The sequence below is a fragment of the Salvelinus namaycush genome, chromosome 18, assembly GCF_016432855.1.
Source record: "Salvelinus namaycush isolate Seneca chromosome 18, SaNama_1.0, whole genome shotgun sequence".
NCBI lineage: Eukaryota > Metazoa > Chordata > Actinopteri > Salmoniformes > Salmonidae > Salvelinus > Salvelinus namaycush.
In genome coordinates this window covers 13,424,648-13,436,079 of record NC_052324.1, presented here as the reverse complement: position 1 = coordinate 13,436,079, position 11,432 = coordinate 13,424,648, and the positions used below count along the sequence as shown (strand labels likewise).

Genomic DNA, 11,432 nt, shown 5'->3' with positions numbered 1-11,432 from the left:
CCTAACTGCCATTGATAATAGGACTGTGTTCATGTGTCAGATATTACCTATCCTAACTGCCATTGATAATAGAACTGTGTTCATGTGTCAGATATTACCTATCCTAACTGCCATTGATAATAAGGACTGTGTTTGTGTGTCAGATATTACCTATCCTAACTGCCATTGATAATAGAACTGTGTTCATGTGTCAGATATTACCTATCCTAACTGCCATTGATAATAGAACTGTGTTCATGTGTCAGATATTACCTATCCTAACTGCCATTGATAATAGGACTGTGTTTGTGTGTCAGATATTACCTATCCTAACTGCCATTGATAATAGAACTGTGTTCATGTGTCAGATATTACCTATCCTAACTGCCATTGATAATAGAACTGTGTTCGTGTGTCAGATATTACCTATCCTAACTGCCATTGATAATAGAACTGTGACTATGTGTGTATGCGTTCACAGAAACATGTATGGCGCCAGCACGTGCAGACTTGCAAGGTAATGTGATGAAGTCCAGGCAGACAGACGGGCTTGATAGTGATGTCTCTGAATGGAGAGAGACCTGGCACTCAGCATTCAAATTTAAGTAGACAACTTTTACTTGTATTGTTTTTTATTATTGAATTGAATGGTGTCAGTCAATATGGGGTGAGAAAAACCGTGTGTATTCTGCAACAGGATCAGGGAACTCCTGTTGTATAAGGGACACCACACAGGAAGGTTTGACCACTGTTTGCCAAGGTAGGCCCTTTATCACCAGGCAAAATGTCGATAGAAACAGTATTTGTATCAGCTGGGAATGACTATGGAAGGTGAAAGGTGCACATTGCTTCTATGGTATTATGTAAAGGTTTGTTTATTCTATATGGACCTGTTACTACATCTGAAAGGGTTCAAAACACTTAGTTTAGAATATCTAAATTCAGCAATTGCATTCTCCTCATATTACTCTGCAGGTTACAGACCTATTCAAAGCTTCCTCTGACATCTGCCTATAAATATTGAACTGAACCTGCAGGAGGTTTGTTTGTTGTGATTGAGAGGGGGGAAACAGCTGCGCGCAAGGTTCTGACAGATGGTTGTGTCTTAATAGTGGTAAGTTGCTCTGGATAACAGTATCTGCTAAATGACTAAAATGTCAAATGCAAATGTTTAACATACCGATCTCATTGTATTTTATTATTATTTAATTGTTTTATATTGACGTCACAAATGTATAATTTGTAAATTTCTTTATATATTTTTTTATTTGTGACATTTGACTGTGTAAAACCTTGCAGGACTACTTATTTCTCTGAGAGAGGACGGATATACAGCATTTAGCAAAAAAACATGATTATTTTCTCTTTGAAATTAAACTATGAAGTGATACATTTCCAACAAATGCAAGTCTGTCATTGAACAACCACATACCATGATTAGATGGTGAAAAAACACACCAATCTCTTTCATAATCTCTTTAAACAATAAAAGCTAATTTACTAACATTTATTAAAATGTATATATAGCGTTTATTCATTTGTTGAATCCACATTGTTATCATTGGGAGAATAACTGTGCAAAGGGCAGAGTTATTCAGTCCCTTTTCCACCTCCATATCCCAACCCTAGATGGCAGCAGCAAGTTAGTTCTACCAGGAATGTGATAAATTACACGATTACTCAGAGGTGTTGGCAATCAGTGAGAGAGGTGGAGCCTTGGTCTAGCGGTCCTTGCCTGCATTTGTTTGTGTAACTTAGATTCTTTTCTTTTGGACTTTTTTCTTTGTATATTATTATTTTGTCACTGAAATTTAAACGTTAATGAACAAACTGATTGGGCTGGCCAACTAGGAGAGTCAAGACCGAGCTAGCCGTGTACCCGCGTACCCTTACTTCTCACGTCAACGCATACATTCAGCAAAGGTTACGTATAATTTAGTCAGGCCTAAAACCCCTAGATGACTGTGTAGCAATAGCATTAGGCTGGCTAGCATCGACATCAACTAGGATACTGAAATGATGTTTATATTTAAGATTGCGACATTTATTATGTACAGGTACCGTAGTTGCGCAAGGTTCCGATGCCTGGTGTCCTTGAACAATAAGACTCAAAGTGTGGGTTTTCATCAAAACAACGTTTCCTGCCATGCAAGGACTATCCATAATCTCTAGGAACAATGCTTAGCGTTGGGTTGGGTGTGTCCCTAGCTATCAACTAAGTGTTTAAAACCTGTTTTTATCCAGGGTCTTCCATTTTTCGTCTGTAGTTTTTTTCAGCTCGTGTGACTGCGTAGTCTACAATGGCAGCCCACGTGATTTAGGCTGGCTAGGCTATAGGCTGGCTAGGTGATTTTGTAACAACATGAATTCTGAAACAGAAAAATAAATTGCAATGGGAAATCTGACTGGGAAAATGGCAGTAGGCTACACTGAATTTAGTGTACCAATTACCAAATGTGCACTACATGACCTTCTTGTCAAACATCTAATTACAAAATCATGGGCATTAATATGGAGTTGGTCTCCCTCTGCTGCTATAACAGCCTCCACTCTTCTGGGAAGGCTTTTCACTAGCTATTGGAGCATTGCTGCGGAGACTTGCATCCATTTAGCCACAAGAGCATTACTGAAGTCGGGCACTGATGTTGGGCGACTAGCCATGGCTTGCAGTCAGCGTTCCAATTCATCCCAAAGGTGTTCGGTGGGGTTGAGGTCAGGGCTCTGTGCAGGACAGTCAAGTTCTTCCACACCAATCTCAACAAACCATTTCTGTATGGACCTCACTTTGTGCACGGGGGCATTGTCATGCTGAAACAGGAAAAGGCCTTCCCCAAACTGTTGCCACAAATTTGGAAGAATAGAATCGTCTAGAATGTCATTATATGCTGTACGGTTAATATTTCTCTTCACTGGAACTAAGGGGCCTAGCCCGAACCATGAAAAACAGCTCCAGACCATAATTCCTCCACCAATCTTTACAGTTGGCACTATGCATTCGGGCAGATAGCGTTCTCTTGGCATCCGCCAAACCCAGATTCATCCATCGGATTGCCAGATGGTGAAGCGTGATTCATCACTCCAGAGAAAGTGTTTCCATTGCTCCAGAGTCCAATGGCGGCGAGCTTTACACCACTCCAGCTGACGCTTGGCATTGCATATGGTGATCTTAGGCTTGTGTGTGGCTGCTCGGCCATGGAAACCCATTTCATGAAGCTCCCAACAAACAGTTTTTGTGCTGACATTGCTTCCAGAGGCAGTTTGGGACTCTGTAGTGAGTGTTGCAACCTGATGCGCGTAGAGCATCAGAGCACTCTGCGGTCCCGTTTGGGGAGCTTTTGTGGCCTACCACTTCGCAGCTGAACCGTTGTTGCTCATAGATGTTTCTACTTCACAATAACAGCACTTGCAGTTGACCGGGGGAGCTCTAGCAGGGCAGAAATATGACGAACTGACTTGTTTCAAAGGTGGCATCCTATGACGGTGCCACTTTGAAAGTCACTGAGCTCTTCAGTAAGGCCATTCTACTGCAAATGTTTGTCTATGGAAATTGCATGTCTATGTGCTCAATTTTGTACACCTGTCAGCAACAAGTGTGGCTGAAATGGCCAAATCCACTAATTTGAAGGGGTGTCCACATACTTTTGTATATATAGTGTATTTAGGCCAGGTTGCTATCTCTTCAAAGGAAGTTGCTACATAAAGTCCTGTATAATATTCTCTATTAAATGTGCTTTATACAGTGCATTCGGAAAGTATTCACACCCCTTCCCCTTTTCCAGATTTTGTTACGTTACAGCCTTATTCTAAAATGGTTTAAATATAAAACAAATCCGCATCAATCTACACACCACCCCATAATGACAAAGCTAAAACTGTTTTTTAGAAGAAACAAATCTAATATATATATTTTTTTAATTAATAATTTATTCAGATCCTCCGCAGAGCTTCAGGACTGTGTCGAGGCACAGATCTGGGGAAGGGTATCCAAAAATGTCTGCAGCCTTGAATGTCCCCGGGAACACAGTGTCCTCCATCATTCTTAAATGGAAGAAGTTTGGAACCACCAAGACTCTTCCTAAAGCTGGCAGCCTGGCCAAACTAAGCAATCGGGGGAGAAGGGCCTTGGTCAGGGAGGTGACCAAGAATCCGATGGTCACTCTGACAGAGCTCCAGAGTTCCTCTGTGGAGATGGGAGAACCTTCCAGAAGGACAACCATCTCTGCAGCACTCCACCAATCAGGCCTTTATGGTAGAGTGGTCAGACGAAAGCCACTCCTCAGTTAAAGGCACATGATAGCCAAAAGGTACCCAAAGGATTCAAGATTCTCTTTTGTCGTAATGCCAATCGTCACATCTGGAGGAAAACGGGCACCATCTCTACGGTGAAGCATGGCGGTGGCAGAATCATGCTGTGGGAATGTTTTTCAGCGGCAGGGATTGGGAAACTAGTCAGGATCGGGGGAAAGATGTATAGAAAGATCCTTGATGAAAACCTGCTCCAGACTGCTCAGGACCTCAGAATAGGGTGACGGTTCACCTTCCAACAGGACAATGACCCTAAGCACACAGCCAAGACAACGCAGAAGTGGTTGTGTACAAGTCTCTGAATGTCCTTGAGTGGCCCAGCCAGGGCCCGGACTTGAACCCGATTGAACATCTCTGGACAGACCTGAAAATAGCTGTGCAGCGATGCTCCCCATCCAACCTGACAGAGCTTGAGACGATCTGCTGAGAAGAATGGGATGGTAGCGTCATACCCAAGAAGACTAGAGGCTGTAATCGCTGTTTAAGGTGCTTCAACAAAGTACTGAGTAAAGGGTCTGAATACTTATGTAAATGTAATATTTTGTTTATCTTGATTTTTTATTTTTTTTAAATCGGAGCTTTGATCTTATGTCTTGGTTTTTGCTCTGACATGCACTGTCAACTGTGGGACCTTTATATAGACAGGTGTGTGTGCCTTTCCAAATCATGTTCAATCAATTTAATTTACCACAGATGGACTCCAAGTTGTAGAAACATCTCAAGGATGATGAATGTAAACAGGATGCACCTGAGCTCAATATTGAGTCTCATAGCAAAGGTTCTGAAAGGGTACTTCTGTAAAAAATACAAAAATAATTTGCAAAACATTATAAAAAAACTGGTTTTGCTTTCTCATTATGGTTTATTGTGTGTAGATTGATGAGGAAAACGAACAACAATTGAATCAATTTTAGAATAAGGCTGTAACGTAACAAAATGTGGAAAAAGTCAAGGGGTCTGAATACTTTCAGAATGCACTGTATATGATTCAGTATAGTGGGCTTCGGAATTAATGATGGTAGCATAATAAACTATAGGAAATGTATAAATGTACATCAAGTATTAGCCTAGCCAAGCAGGCTCAAACCTCCAGCGACATAGCTATGTTAGCTTGTGCTGGAAGTTCGAGCAGATGGTCTGTTGACAGCACGCTTCTAACGTTAGCTTCTATTCACAAAGGTATCTTCCGTCTGGGGGGGGGGGGGGTTCGTTAACAGCTTCGGCGCTTGGTCCGAAATGTTAATATGCATCGCATGCTGTATGTTTTTGGAAACATTATCTTTCATATCAGCTAGAAAGAATAATAAACTAAAGGTTAAATTACAACACGCCTTATAGGGTTAGGGTACACCGGGTTAAAATAGTGTACAGTAAATGTATATTTAGCGTTTGTGAAATTGGTTTTATGTGATATGCAAGTAAAGGGCTTCATTTTTCTAGAACCATATCGCATTTGAGAATCGATTTACGTTTAGATGGAGTATTTGACTGTTTTGGCAGCCAGAGCCAGTCTCCCTCTAAACATAGCATATACAGTAAGGTCCTTGGAGGTTAAGGAGTAACGGTAGGCTCGCCTACACTCCATAACAGTATATTTTCGAACTATTGCCAAGCTAGAGCCCTATGGAGGATCTCCATCCATCCAAAATACAGCCATGTTTATGTTAACTTTGTACTAATTAAGTACTAATGTTATAGGACCAAAATACCAAAACATGTCCTTTTAGCCTGTGGTGCCTGACTGTAAGATCATTTGTTGAACTTTATTAATTATACATGAACTTGTACATATACCAAATTGTATATAATATATATAGGGTATTCTGTTTCATAATTCATGTGTGGATTTATTGAGTGCTTTGTTGTTATAAATCTGTAAAACAGCTAGTTCTTCTATGACCAGAGACCATAATAAACAGCCAGTCTTTTGTACGTTTCACATGTGCCTCCTCCTGCTAATTTATTCAAACCTCTTTGTGCTTGAATGTTGTCTGTCCATCAGAATCACAGCAGGATAAGGCTCCATTGTCAGACTCATGTGCTTCACTGCTGCCCAATTACTGATACAGACTTTCTAACCTTTATGGTGTCATGTTGGGAAAGTACATTCAAAAACATCCATGTGATTTGCAGAGATCTGAGTACCCATGTATTATATATTATCTTGAGGTCTCAATGAAACTATCTGTAACCCTTACATGTATGTAAACGTTACTGCTATTCTCTCTGTGTTTGTGTTTTCATTGGTTTGCATTGCATGTCAAGCACATCAGATAAAAGTTGGAATGATGTTCTCAGCCTGGTGACCACATTGTTCCATTTACAGCCTTGTGGGCCTATATCCTAACAATAGTCCTTAATTTGATTTCAGCCTTGATACTGTAAGTAACAATCAGGCTAGGCTGAGTGAACAGGATTTAGTGCCAAATGTACCTCTGTGACCTATCTGTACCCATGAGACATTCTCAGTGTAGTGTAGGATGCACTTTGAGACAATCATGTTCTCCTAGTCCCTCTTACAATGGAAGTGCATTGATATACATTCTTTATCATCTCAGTTTAATTAGTCCCTTTCAAACTGTAATCAGTACAATACTGTGTTGAACGTTTGTGTCCCTTATATCAATAAATAATACTGATGATAATTCACAAAATATACATCCAGTGGTTTGACACGTAGGCAAACTCAGCTATACAGTTACTACAAAGAGTGGGGAGACTTCCGACAAAAAGAAAGACTGTGTGGCACAGGTGGCTGCACTCCTCAGCATTTGTTACCATGCAGCTTCTATATCATGTTGCAGGAGAGTGATGTGAACTCCCATACACGTGCAGATGCCAGTATCTGTGTGGGTGCTGACGAGGGTATCCTCTTGCCTCACACGCTCTGCAATATCTCTGGCCACTGTGATGCTTGGGATCAAAAAGGTTAAATAAAAATATATTGGCTCATGTCGCTGAGTCTCAGTGGTTGTAGTGGAGACTTGCAACATCATATGTAGGACTTGACACATGCAGAACGATTGCCTTAAGTTAACTATAGTACTGGGAAACTGCTCAAGAGGAATAACCATTTCGTAGGCTACTGTCAATTGAACATTATGGGGCGGTTTCCTGGACAAAGATTAAGCCTCGCCTTGAATTTTTTTGGGGTCCAAGTCTAGGTTTAATCTGTTTCTGGGAAACCAACCCTATGGGTAACATAACAAAAGCTTAAAGCCTGCTTTACACGGTCATAGAGAAGTAGTGTGATTTTAGTAGTCAGACCTGACCCCAATTCTGTCATATCGTGCAGCAGTATGTTAGCCAACTTCATTATCTTTAAAACGCTGCCCCTGCCAAGGCAGCAATGGATCATCTGTTTTCTGGACAGATATAACAAATGATGTGTTTAATATGATTGTTTAATTACCCTGTTGTAACAGTTGATTGATTTTTATTATTCTCTGTGAGTTTCTCCCTCAAATTTCTGTGGCTATCATATCCTCATAGTGTAACCCTGAGCTGTGGATGTCCACGTCGAGCTCCGGCCGACTCTCCAGCTCCACTGTGAGCTCCTGCAGGATTCTCTCCAAATCTTGGTTCTTCTTGTGCATCTGCAGATAGTTGAGCTGAAGCTGGTTCTGGTACTTGATGACTCTGTCCTTCTCCTTGTTCCACGTCTGTCTTTCATGCTCAAAGCTGTTCAACAGCCTCTCCTGAGTCTCTCTCTCTTCCCTGAGCTCCCCTTTCAGTCTCTCCACCTCTCCCTGGAGGGAGTCAGTGCTCATGCACCCTTCTCTCCCCCGACTCTGGTCTGACCTCTGCTGGGCCTGGGCCTCCAGTTTGGCCTTCTGCTGCTGCCTCTGTTCTTTTGCCAGGGCCAGATCCTTTTTAATTCCTTTGATGTCTGTCTCTAGTATACCCACCTTTTCTCTTAGAAGATCAGCCTCGTTCTTCTTGCGCTGGAGCTCATTGTGGCATACCTGGGGTGGAATAGATGAATTGTGTCATTATAAAATGCAGTTTGCTGTTGAACATGGAGGCCTAGTAGATAATGACCTAGATTCAGCATTGTCACTCACACTTAAATGCGATTTAGATCTGCTCACCACTAGTGCAGCGTCTGTACTTCACTAAAGAAATCTATTCTGTATGCATATCATACTACCTCTGATTTTCTTTTGACAAAAGAGACCCAGTACCTCGACCTCCACACTGCGAGAGCGTATCTTGTCCTCTTGTTCTTTGTTCTGCTGCCCCAATGCCTCCATTTTGGCCCGAGTCTCCTTCAGCGAGACCTTGAGGCTGACGATGTCATTCAGCTTGTGAGTGACATCAGCCTGGGAGTCCCTGAGATGCTGCTTCAGCAGGGAGATCTCCCCAGTCTTTTGACATACCTAGTAAAGAATGCAAAAAAAAAGATTGCATTAAATTACTGGCTGCTTTTGAGAATTTTTTTAAATTACATACTCTCTGGCCTGTGCAAACCCTGTGCAATGCGTTCAGTACCTATAACCAGTTTTTCCTAGTGACCTGACCAGGAAATACTTTGGGACCACTCAGTCACAACTAGGGCCCTGATTTTCATGGTAAGGCCATGTGGTCGGGAAAAATTCATGAGACATGCTGGCCACACTCACCTCCCACTGGGTCTCCTCTAAGGTGGGCTCGAGCTGGGTTTTCTCCCTCTCAAACGACCTCAGTTTGACCTCTGTCAGGTCCTTTTCCTGGGTCATCCTGGCCAGCTCATCCTGGAGCCTCTGCTTGTCTTGTTGCAGCTGACTGACCTGCAGTTGCAAGGCCTGGTGGTTCCTCACGGCCCTGTGCGAGACCTGCCTGAGCTTGGTGGAGCACCTCTGCTTCAGGCCCTCCATCTCCTCAACACAATACCTCTGCCTCTCCTCAAACAGCTGGCAAGTGTCCACCTCTTTCTCCTCAAAGCTCACCTGCAGCTCCTGCAGCTCTGTCTCACTCTCCAGCAGCCTCTGCTCCAGCAGCTCAATGAGGGACTCGTCCATTGAGATGGGAGAGCGATTACAGCCTCCCATCTCCTCCAACAGAGGAATATGCTGCTGAGTGGACGGTATGGAGACGGCATCCCTGTTAGCCTTCACTGCCCCTCCATTGCTTAGAGCTGCAACTCTAGCACTGGCTCTAATGCCATTCCCATTGGTCCATGTAGAGCGGGGGGGCTGCAGGGGATGGGTCATGCCATGGGCTGAGCCTCCTGCACACTGAGACAATGGGCCTGTGGAAGCACTGAGGCTCCCATTGGTGCTTTGAGTAGGCAGGCTGGACATTGAATCCTGCCCAGAGTCTGAGAGGGTCACTGAAAAGGTGTCCTGTTTGGGCCCCTGGGAGTCTTTGGTCCTTTCTGGGGGAATAAGCAGGTGGGTGAGATTGTCGCGAGTCTCTGTGGAAGAGGTGCTCCTAGGGATGACTGGCTTGAAGGCTGTGGGCCGGATCAAAGCGTTCTCGGTATTCTAGAGGCAGAGGAAGGAGAGCAAATAGTCAATCAAAGAACCTGTTGGTTTTAGTTTTCAACCTTCCTTTTAGCAATGGAGATGATCATGGAAGCAAATAGTGCTACCAATGAATAATCAGTTCTTTAGTGTTGACGAGAACAGATAACCACCCAGAAATTGGAGATTTGTACATGCAAAAGTGCAATGTAAGAATATACAGAATACATGGAACTGTCATGAAACATGAAACATGAGCTTATTCCATATGTCCCATCTGTGCTGTCTGGAAACACCACCAGTTACACCCAACCTCCTCCTCCACCCTGTTGTACTGTCTGAGAAAAGATGGATTGTCCTACTCTGTGATATTAATAATGTGTTGCGCTGTTTAAGTGTGAGCGGTAATCCTGTGGACTCAGCATTCCTGTCCAGTGACTTCATGCCTGGAAAGCACTTTCTCTCTTGGGGCATAAAGGCCTATTCAGAGAGCAGGACTTGGATAAGACAAGATAACATCACTGATGACATCTTACAAAAGATCAAGGCATTGCAATCTGCAATATTTACTGATTTTAATTAATAAAATATAGCCTATCCATTCATTCTTAAGGAATATAACTTATAATGCCTCATGAGAGCTCCCGAGTGGCGCAGTGGTTTGGCTGGGTAGGCTGTCATTGTAAATAAGAATTAAAATTCTTAAAATATGTTTAAAATTCTAATTTAAATCTCTTGGACTGTCAGTCCTTGCATCTAGCTCTGTCTATGACTTTGAGTGTGGTTACACGCATTTGCAGTTAGGCTGAAACCCAAACTCATAATTGTGACTTAAGTCATCAACCTTGGCGATGGTTAAAAAGACTGGATAACACAAAGCTTGGTGTTTCAACAGAGGTAATGTTTTTGTTTGCTATCTATTGTGCTTGTCTGATCTTGAAGTTGTGTTTGAAATTGCCTCCCTGGCTATCAATTGTACAACACAGAAATATTGACACAGGCAAGTATGTTGAGCAAGTCAGAGACTCACCTTCTCCAGTTTCCCAGACATAGGCAGCAATTTAGGTGGCACTCTACTGTCTGGTTCCGTATCAGTAAAATGTCCCTGTCCTAAATGGTCCTCTGTTGGGATGCCTCTCTGGTGAGTCGTCCGCGGCTTGTGGCTCACTTTTATGTAAAAGAAGTCCTCACTCCTGCCTGCCTGAGAGATGGCTTTAGATGTGTTGTTGGAGGACCCCTGTGCAAAGCTATACTTCAGTAGGCCATCCAGGCTCCGGCCTGTCTTCCGGGGATGGCCTGCTTTCTTTAATTTGTACTCCGTGGCCTGACAGTGCTTGCTGTGAAGACTGTGACCTGAGATGAGGCTGCTGACGCTTCCCATGGTCTCTGAGCATAAGGGAAAGCAGAATGGATGTCCTGACAACTTTAACGTATTTTGTTGAAGAGGTACTTGTAGTGCGGGAAAAACTCATGACCCCAGGGAGATATTGTCAACGTTTCCATCTGAAGGGAAGAAATTGAGATTCAACTTGAGATTTTTTGTTATACTTTTCTCACTATTACTTTCGCAACAAACCACACTGTAGACATACCCTCTCTTCATCATCCCCGGCCTGGGAGATACAAGGTCCCAGATGTTGCTAGCCATGATCTCAAACCCTCTAGGGAACAGACTTAATGCCTTTCAGTTGTCACTAGTTACTA

General features: G+C 42.9%; 1 protein-coding gene across 1 annotated transcript; it reads right to left on the bottom strand.

Annotated features, from left to right (window-relative positions):
* Window positions 1-7,745: 7,745 nt before the first annotated feature.
* Window positions 7,746-11,109, bottom strand: LOC120063554 (leucine zipper putative tumor suppressor 1-like). Its single transcript, XM_039013911.1, has 5 exons — window positions 10,759-11,109; window positions 8,907-9,749; window positions 8,469-8,663; window positions 8,128-8,249; window positions 7,746-8,085 (listed from the first exon to the last, which is right to left on the bottom strand). The coding sequence occupies exons 1-5, from the start codon at window positions 11,107-11,109 to the stop codon at window positions 7,746-7,748; spliced, it is 1,851 nt and encodes a 616-aa protein (XP_038869839.1).
* Window positions 11,110-11,432: the final 323 nt, after the last annotated feature.